The sequence below is a fragment of the Schistocerca cancellata genome, chromosome 5 (assembly GCF_023864275.1).
Source record: "Schistocerca cancellata isolate TAMUIC-IGC-003103 chromosome 5, iqSchCanc2.1, whole genome shotgun sequence".
NCBI lineage: Eukaryota > Metazoa > Arthropoda > Insecta > Orthoptera > Acrididae > Schistocerca > Schistocerca cancellata.
Window position 1 is genome coordinate 810,187,354 of NC_064630.1, and position 10,596 is coordinate 810,197,949.

The following is a 10,596-nucleotide window of genomic DNA, read 5'->3' on the forward strand; positions in this document are numbered from 1 at the left end:
ATGTGTCAAGAGACAAAGAGTAAGGACAAAGCAATCCAGGCAGCTGCACCAGGAAAGACCAACAACAATTCCGCAGCGAGCATCCAGAAGGTACAAGAAAAGCAGAGTGCCTCTCAACACCCACTTTCTGCCTCATCCTTGTAGGGACAGGGTGCAGGGAAAGGCTCACAACATTCGGGTCAAAAGCTGTCCCAAGTGCCGCCAGAAGTCATTCTCTCCCGTCTGACTGATGAGGAGGATACCATGGAGTTACATGCCTTGGGTCCAGGTAGCCCCTCCACTCCCCCTAACTCTTCAAGTGCTTCATGTCCCTGGTGCAAAGGTAGGCGTAAATTAAAATTACACCAATGACATGGCTTCCATACTGCAGTGAAACATGAATGGGTTCAGGACTCATGTGGAGAAACTGAAACTCCTAGCACAGGCACGTCCCTTGTGCTTTTGTTTACAAGAAACACATTTCAATGATACAGATCTCCCTGTGCGAATATACGCTGTACCGCAAGGATGACCTATTGGGGGAAAGGACCAAGAAAGGTGTTGCAGTCCTCACGGATCTTATCGCACAACTCCCGCAACTATTCCTCCTCCCGGGAGACTTCAATGCCTATGATGTCCTGTGGGGCTCGACCAATACTTGCCCTCGGGGTTGGGTTTTGGAGGGCTTCGTGACGTCTCACGTGCCATACATCCTCAACACGGGTACTCACACACATTTCTCTACTGCTACTAGGTCATTCTCAGCCATCGACCTCTTTTTTTATTCTCCTGCCCTCGCCAACTCTGTTCAGTGGGAGGTCATTGAGTACCTTCATTCCAGTGACCACTTCCCAATCTGCCTTCACTTACTAAATGGCTCAAAATGGATGGTCAGCAGGGCTAACTGGATGTGTTCCAGCCAGCTGATTGTGTTCAAACACTGCTACCATGTCCAAAGATAGGTGGGGCACATCATGTGAGTGATCCATCTTGCCACTGACTTTCCATCCCACATCATCTTAGGAGGCGGCCAGTACCATGGTGGAGAGATGAGTGCCATTCCAAGATCCGAGAAAGGTGTGCAGCTCTTTGACATTTCAAATGCCGACTGACAGCAGACAACCTTAGGGCCTTTCGAGTTGCAAGGGCCAAGCCTCATCATTAGGAAGGGTAAGAATAGGTCATGGCAAGCGTTCCTGGACTCCATCAATCGTTCCACTTTTTCTATAAAAGTATGGCAAGCCATCCGGAGGATTTCTGGTAAACACAGCCGTTTACTGATAGCAGCATTGCTGAAACAGAGGTGCCTCCAAACAACATCCAGAGACATTGGGCAAATGCTGTCCAAACATTTTGTGTAAACTACTGCCAATGCAAGCCAGGATCCGGTGTTTCATCGCTATTATGTGACTATAGAGAGGGAAAAGTTGGACTTCAGGTCCAACAGTTCTGAGGCCTGCAACTCCCCTTTCTCCATGTGGGAGCTCGAATCGGTACTGACTGAGATTCGTGACACTGCACCCAGTCATGACCAAAACCGGTACTGCATGCTTCGACATTTGCTGGTGGCATCAAAGGAAATCCTCCTCAAATGTTATAATCGAATATGGCAGACAGGCAACTTCCCCAACTCGTGGAAGGAGGCAATTTTGTGATCCCTCTCCTCAAACCACGAAAGGACTGCACATGGCCCAGTAGTTATTGTAGTATCACTTAATGAGCTGTGTAGGAAAGACCCTGGAGCAAATGGTTAACCATCATCTGGTCTGGTTGTTAAAGACCAGGCAACTCCTTAGTCTCTCCAATGTGGATTCCGAAGATTTTGGTCCACTGTCGACAATCTGCCCCTCCTAGAGGTGGCTATTCAATAGGATTTCCTCTGTAAGCATCACTATATCAGTATATTCTTTGATATAAGCAAGGCATACAATACTACTTAGCACTCCGTCCTCAGGCCATAAGTGGCCCATCGGGACCTTCTGACCGCCATGTCATCCTCAGCTGAGGATGCGGGTAGGAGGGGCGCGTGGTCAGCACACCGCTCTCCCCGTCGTTATGATGGTTCTCTGTGACCAGAGCCACTACTATTCGGTCGAGTAGCTCCTCAATTGGCATCACAAGGCTGATTGCACCCCAAAATATGATACTACTTGGAGACACTGTATTCTTGCACAACTGCACCAATGGGCCTTTCGTGGCCACCTCCCTGTCTTCACACTGTCTTTTCTGTCACAGCAGTTTTTTAGGACCCGAGCGTTTTAAGTGTTACTCTCTTTGCTATAGCCATCAACAGCATCACATCTTTGGTAAGGAGTCCTGCACAGTGCTCCTCATTTGTAGAAGACTTTGCTGTTTTCTGTTCCTCCTCCAGTGTTGCAACGGCGAGCTGTCAGTTGCAATTTACAGTGCGGCAGTCAGAGGAGTGGGCTGCAAATACAGGTCTTCAGTTTTCTGCAGATTAGTGTGTGTGTGTTCATTTTAATTGTTCTCGTTGTCTTTTTAATTTGCCTGCCTTGAATATGGGTACACCATCATACATTGTACACACACACATTGCAGTTTCTGGGCCTCATTTTTGACTCCAGGTTGTTGTGGTTACCACACCTGTGGGACCTGAAAGCCAGAACCCAGAAGGCACTGGACATCATCAAGTGCCTTAGCCACAGGTCTTGGGCAGTGGACAGGGCGCATCACCTTCAGTTTTTACGGGCATTTGTTCATTTGCGGCTGTACTACAGTTGCACATTGTATGGATCAGCAAGACTGTCTTACTCGCATGCTATTGGCACTGTCCATCATGAGGGGATTCGGCTGGCCACGAGTGCTTACCGGACCAGTCCCATATAGGTATCTGTGCTGAGGCGGGGGAATGGCCACTTACCATCTGGTGCCAGCTCCTCATGGTGCGTCAGGCTTGTAACTTCCTTGCAGCTCCAACATCACCCACACACCATACTGTTGCTCATCCACCCCTGGAACACCCTTTTTTCAACTGTCCACGAGCCATGATGCCATTTGGGATCCGTGTGCAGCATTTGCTGGAGTCACTCGATGTGGAGCCAGTACGACCCCAAATCCAGGGTTTTAACCGCCTGCCGCCATGGTTACTGGAGAGGCCCAGAGTGATTTTAGATTTGGTGCAGTACAGGAGTGAGAGCACTCCTGCTTCTGTTTTTAATGCGATATTCTCTGTATTTTATCTGAGTACCACGACCATGCAGCTGTTTTTACAGATGGGGACTCTGTTGGTTGTTCTGTTGTTTTCCCGGATCGTTTCCTCAATGTCAGACTGCCTCCAGAATTTACAATCTTCGACACAGAATTTTATGCGATCTTGCAAGCACTGGAGCAGATGAGACATTCTTCTGGTGTTAGATTTCTTGTCTGCTTAGATTCTCTGAGTGCCCTTTACTCTCTCCAACTTTTGTACCCAGCAGATACAGTAACCCAAAATATCCATGATGCCCTCCAACAACTACAATGACTGAGGAAGGAGACGTCTTCCTGGTGGGTACCTGGGCACATTGGAATTGTGGGGAATGACAGGGCAGATTGAACAGCCAAGCACGCATGTCGTGATCCTCTGGTATTTCGGTGCGCTGTCCCCCTGCATGCCATCAGCTTGCTGTTGAGGTACAAAGTTATATGTCGATGGGAAGACGAGTGGCTAGACTGCATTTTATTTGCTGATCAGTGGACTGCGGCAGATGTACCAGTTGATCTGCTGTCTATTTTATGTAATGATCAAATAATTGTGGTTAGGGTTTTAGAGTATTGTAAATTGTCCAACGTTTTTAACAAGATTTTAGGGAGATGTTCTTCATGTATCAAAGGGTTGCTGGCTCATCCTAGATTTTTGTAAGTGGTCAGCCAATCACATTTCCCTGTGCTTTTCTTTTAGTGCTTCTGTGTTTTGTTTTCTCTGTGTTGTAATTCCTTGATTAGCTCTCTTCCCTCCTAATTGGTTTTAGTTATGTGAGAGTGCATGTGATACGGAATGGCTGTGTGGTCATTTCGAGTGCATGCGTGTACAGCACTTTTAGTTCATCTCCATAGTCTTTTGTTTTTATAAGTGTAAATTTTTTGTCCTTTCATCAATTAAATTCAGTATCTCTTGTATTATCCAGAGATTTTTATTAGGCCTTGACTGTTTACCTATTTGATCCTCTGTGATGTTCACTATTTCATCTCTCGAAGCTACCCATTCATCTTGTACTGTATTTCTTTCTCTTGTTCTAGTCAGTGTGAAACTCTCAACAGCATCATATTTCAACTTATCCAGATCCCATCTCCTTACTTTCCTACCTTTTTGCAATTTCTTTAGTTTTAACATACAATTCATAACCAATAAATTGTGGTTAGATTCCACATCTGCCACTGGAAATGGCTGACAATTTAAAATCCAGTTCCAAAATCTCTATCTTACCATTATATAATCAATCTGAAACTTCTGGTGTCTCCCGGGCTCTCCCACGTATACAACTTTCATTCTTAAACTTCACTATCTGAGTAATTTCTTTTATCTGATCAGGCATTTCTTAAATCTCTCCGTCACCTGTGGAGCTAGTTGGCTATAAACTTATACTACTGTGGTGGGTGTTGGCTTTGCTTCTGTCTTGGGTATGATAGTGTGTTCACTATGTTGTTCATAGCAGCTTACCTGCATTTCTATCTTCTTATTCATTATTAAATGCGCTTCTGTGTTATCCCTATTTGATAGGACACATTCTGATACATCAAAGCATTACCAGTTTTGTATTGGAAGGAATTGAGGGGATAATGGTTCAGAGGGGTGAAGTCAGAAATATATAATAATAAAAAAGAAAAAATAACAAGTAAAAAAGAAAATAGATTGTATGGTCAATTCCCATTAGGTTCATGTTGTATGACCATTGCTATTTAATACCTGTGTAATAAAATTCTTGTAGTAGCCCTGCTTACCAGTGTTGGAAGCTTTATTCTACAAGTCTGTTCTTGTTCTACATTTTGCTCATGGCCAATGTCATCTGGTTTAATGATAATTTTGATTGTACATCGTGTCCATGAGAGCAGCTATGTGAAATTGAACTTTTGATAACTTACTGTTCAAGGGAATACATATAACAAGTATACAAGTGTACCTGTATGAGGGGGGGGGGGGGGGGGGGAAGGAGTGTGAAAAATAAAAAATGAAAGTAGGATGTATGTACAGTTTTCATTAGATCTGTGTCATATGACCACTGCTTTTGATTGTAATGTAACACTGCTTAACAGTGATTGGAAGTTTTATTTTGTTATTTTATTTTTATTAAATCTGGATCATTAGGACATTAAGGTGTACATACATAAACTTGACTCACTATAGGGAGTATTCCCACTTTAATTATAATTGATCATGTGCTTTAATATGAATTTCTGGGATTTTGAACATGCCAAACTGTAGGGCACCGTAGGTGTTGCTCATTTCAATGACTTTTTGTAAATGAAAGATTTTTGCTGTTTTATGATTTCATGCTTATCTAGTAAGGTCTAAGCATTTTGGTACGTCATTTTAGTTACGCCGTACTATGCCTCTGTGTACGTAAATCGGCTATTGGTTTTTATAATACTTATATTTAGGATACAGATTACGCTGTAATGTGGAGGTCTGTATTTGTTTCCCATTGCTAATGACATTTTGTTTTTAACATTTATTGTGTGGTTACAGTTGTGCCACAGTATGGCACTGTAAACTCTAGCCAACTATTGCTTGTAAGATATTTTATGTGTGATGAATAATTGTGATTTATTTGTAGATTGTAATTAGTAGTAGGTTTCAAAAGCAAAAATCTATTATGTGATCAAAGTTATGTTATAATATCATTGTAAGGGTAGTCAGCAGAGTGTACCTCAGGGCATGCATGTGTTCTCATGCCACGTTTAGCGACCTCTGACAAGCTTACCTTTGAGAGCTGCTTTTTCAGGTATCAGTTGTCCTAGTGCAGTTGACAGGTAACATTGGTCATGTGTTGTAGATAATATGTACACATTACTTACGATTGCTGGTTATGGCTATTGCATTTCAGTAGTTAACGATTAAGGTACATGACTGTTTGTTCATAAAAGCATTAACTGTATCCTCTGGTTGTGTAAATGTTAATTTTAAATGAAAGTTTGAAATATTTATTGTAATTTGTTTGTCTGCAATGGTTTGATTGAGGATGTTGTATATGGAACTAGTTACCATTAATGAAGGCTATTTCTCATTGCAACTTGACAGCTTTGCAAGTAGTAGTTTTAATACCCACTATCTATCTTAGTACATGTATTACTATATGATAAATAGCTTTTATTATGCTGTTCAGAATAATCGGGCCCTTCTGAAGCCTGTGGGGCTGTTTCGGCCGTGAGTTATTTCCCACTGGAGTTCTTTTGTACATATTAACTGGTACCAAATGTACTCTTTTACACTACTGTCTCCACTGGAGTCCTGTTTTCCTCAGTATTGCCTCTTGAATTGTTAAAAATGTGATAACTTTGTGACATTGGTAAAACATGCATCGTTTGTTGTAGCGTCTGACTTGTTTAGTCGTTTCATGGTGTCTGCATGTATCAGGTGACTAGCTACATCGGGCCAGGAGTGTACAGATGTCTGGGACACTGCCAAGTTTCCTGTGACTGTTTGTGTACGTTATGAAATTTATTTTTGGGGCTACTTGCTTGTGTGTTCTGTGCACTGTTTAATTTCCTTCCATAAGACATACTCTGGAGACACTGTAGAGATAGACAGATGCCCTCCTGAGCAATGAACACAAAAGGGAGGTGTGTACTTGTCACATTCAATAATGCCATGCAGCCCAGAGCAGGTAGCACAGCATTTCATACTATGGCATTGTTTATTAGGGGACCATTTGTAGGCAGTTGAAGGATTACAGATCAGGACTCACATATGAGTCAACAGAACAGCATATGCCATATATATACACACACACAAAGTCTCTGCACTTTGATGCTTACAAGACACATTAGGCAGGGTGTTTCCTTAGTCTGTCAGTTTCCCTTGACTTTGTTAATATACCATTTGAGTTGGAGTATTCGATATTCACACTGGATGGCTTCCTTTATTTCTTCTTTTGACGATTCAATGACGACTTCTTTTATAGTTCCCTATTGTGAATCATATAATGAGTAACTGCTGCTGTCAATAATTTGATTTCAACACGATTACGTAATTTACATAACACTAATGTTAGAGTTCTGCAGATCTAGTTTATACATATGTCAGCCAACATGTAGCCATCAGAGGTAATCTCTCATTGACTCTCTCTTTATGTGCTCTTTCAGTTAATACATTGTAAGGGCGAGCATCATACTGTTCATAGAAATTTTTAGCAATGCTTCCTATCTTTTGCTGGTGATGTTTGTTTTCAGTGATGGATGTAATTGTGACTGTGCTCTTTGCTAGTTGTGAAGCTGCCTCAGGACCATCTGACACATGTGGAAGTTTATTGGCTTTGTTGAGCAGGGTGGGTCCTCCCCATCTTGCTGTTTCATAAGTGGCTTGGTGGCAAGCATTGCACATGCAAAATACGGCTAATACATGGTTGTCACCGCAAAACTGAAATAATATTTCAGAATCAGTTAAAACCTGAAGAGTGAAATTTGAGTGTGGTCTCCACATAACGGTAATTGCTAGGCAACTCTCTATAACAATTTTAAGCTGATAGAAGAAAGGATGAGCATCTATAGACATTTTTGTAAGAATGGACAAGATTCTAAAATTGCCATTCTTGATATAACTGATTCAGTTAGTTTGAAAATGTGTCATAACTCACAAACTAAATTTGAGAAGAATTGCATAAAAATCATTGTATGTCGAATGATCAGTAATTATCATTTAAGCATGTTGTGTGCTATGTATCTTCTGCATCAGGGCGCCAAACTGCTACCTTTCTGCAGCTCAGCCCAGTAAGGGCTGTACGAAGGAGTGACAGAGAAAAAAATTAAGGTCACTATATCGGCACAGTTCTGCAAAGATTTTCAACCATCTTGATTGCAGAAGGACACTGGCATAATTTCCTGTCGTCAATGTGACAACCAATAAAAAATAAGACTTATTGTGATTGCTGAAGGCACTGTACTTCGCCCTGTGCTCAGCTGTGTTATATCCGCAGTATAGTGGAGTCACAGATAATCACAGCTATAAATTTGTGAAAATTCTGTAATAAATAAATAAAAAAAAACCACCTGTGCACATTTTCTTGTAGGGAGCAAGTGCCTCCTCTTGCCCCCCCCCCCCCCCCCCCCCTCCCCTCTCCAAATTGTGAACACATAGGCAGATAGGACAGGCTAAAATGTATGTAAGCTAGAGGATTTGACAATGCTTAGTATGTTGCGCAGGAAGGAAAACTGATTGGTTTTCAAGAAAGATTCTGTATCTGGAAATGCAGGGCTTGCGTGATAGATAGCGTCAGAGTCTGAGAATGAGTGATTGTGATGGCTTGTTCTGATTAATTTTGGTATGGTGTGTTCTGATTTATTTTTGGTGTCTTAATGCAGAAGGTATGCAGCACTCTAACCATGTGTGTTCTGTGGATGGATAACATGAGCCTAATAACATTTCTGCGCATATGCTACATTCGTCCACACAGCCCTTGTGTGCCGCCTACTGTGGACCTTGTTTGGTCTGCCAATGCAGTAATGTTATTAACAGCGGTGTGACATGTACCAGTACACAGCTACAGAAATAACTGACACAATGCTTGTGTAAGACAAAGTGGATTGCGATTGGTGAGCTGCTGCAAGATTGTACATGAAACACTTTCCAAAAAAGATGTACCCCACCCCAGTGTACTGTTCGTCCCCTAGTAGGCATGGAAATGTGATGTGGCTCAATCACTACAGTTGGAGGAGGATGTGCTGACAATATTCAAAGAAGTCCAAACCGCCAGCGCCAGGCAGCTGGCACAGGTGCTGCACACAGTTAAAAGTTCCAAGTGGCATGTTGTCCATGAACAATGACTCCATCCATACCATCTGCAGAAAGTCCACGCATTACAGGAGGAGGACTACCCATGACAGGTACAGTTTCGCACTGATATTTACAATGATCCATACTCCAGCCACAATTCCCTTGGTTGGTGTTATTCACAGATGAATGCACGTTTACTAGAGACAGCATACTAAACATGCATATTTTACTGGATGAAAATCCACATGCAAGGTTGATTCAAAACCGCTAACACAGGTTTGGTATTAATATTTTGGCCAAGATAATTGGTGACCATATCATTGAGCCATATCTGCTGCCAAAAAGGCTAACAAGACAGATGTACCTCATTTGTATTAGAGATGTTTTGCCTATGCAATTGCATGTAGTGCCACTAAATATTCATATGGTCATATGGCTGCAACACAATGTAGCTTCAATGCACACTGATGTCGATGTACAGAATCACCTCAGCACTGCATCTCCCAATCAATCGATTGGTAGAGTTAGACCAGGTCCATGGCCACCATGGTCACCAGATCTGATACCTCTTCATTATTTTCTGTGGTGTAGTGTGAAGAATATGGTGTATGACACCTGAAAAACAGCAGAGGATCTCCATGTGCATGAGGCTCAGGACCGCCAGTGTAGGCTCTCTCTGTGTTGACATGCGAGGTATGCAGTCTGAAGCCCATTTGTAATGTAGACAGTGCGATGTGCTACTCATATTGAGTTTATTAAAGAAATGTGGTGTTCCACATTACATATCTCTCTCAGGCATATCTAGCTCAGGCTTCGACGCTCTCCAGCACCCAAGCCGTGCGTTTCTGAAGATGGAGTTCCTTTTCTTGAAAACTGGTCAGTGTGACTTACCACAAAACGTACTAAAGGTGTTGTTGGTGATTTTTCTGGCACCACGCGCGCCTTTTTGTGTGTGTGTGTGTGTGTGTGTGTGTGTGTGTGTGTGTGTGTATTACGGACTGGGTATAGATGACACAGTTACAAGTATGCTTGCAGGTGAAGGTTGCCACTGAATAGTTAATGTAATATGCATTCTGGATAAAAAGTTGGTTTCTGGAGATTTGAAGTAGATAGTGTATATCCTATGATATTACTCTTCAAGTAATAATAGTGTTACAACATTTTACTTACAGGTTACATGATGTTGCCAGTTTTAAGAGGCTGCTTCACGACCCCAGTTTTAAAAAGGACCCATCAGCAGCTGTTGCAAACCTCATTCAGGAAAAGATCAAACAAAATGTAGAGAACTCTTAATATATAATGTACTAATTTATACAGTAAATTATTGCATATTATTGTACATATCTCTCTTCAGATTAAAAACAATTTTATGAACTGTTTTGAATGAGTTTATACAATGATGACCATCTACTTTCAGTGTTTTAAGTTGTAAAAGTACACTTTCTGAATGTTACTGTGAGGTAGTCAACTTTTTGACAGTGAAGGAACGATTATGGTCCTGTTGTGAAGTATATGCCGACAAAGAGACTGGGAAATTACTCAGATGATTGCTTTTCTAAATGCGACAGAAACTTTCCACATGCAAGATTAAGAAAAGTGATCTGATGCAGATTATACACACATCAAAAAAAGTTTTGCATCACCTCAATTCCAAGAGCTCTGGAACTTGTACAGAAAATTGGAATAGA

General features: G+C 41.8%; 1 protein-coding gene across 1 annotated transcript in view; it reads left to right on the top strand.

Moving 5' to 3' along the window:
* Positions 1-10,288, top strand: part of LOC126187780 (ribosome biogenesis protein SLX9 homolog) — a 74,055-nt gene extending 63,767 nt beyond the window's left edge. Inside the window, exon 4 of the mRNA XM_049929051.1 lies at positions 10,081-10,288. Coding sequence (XP_049785008.1) covers positions 10,081-10,201 — 121 coding nt within the window. The 3' untranslated portion in view covers positions 10,202-10,288. The remainder of the gene's footprint in view (positions 1-10,080) is intronic.
* Positions 10,289-10,596: the final 308 nt, after the last annotated feature.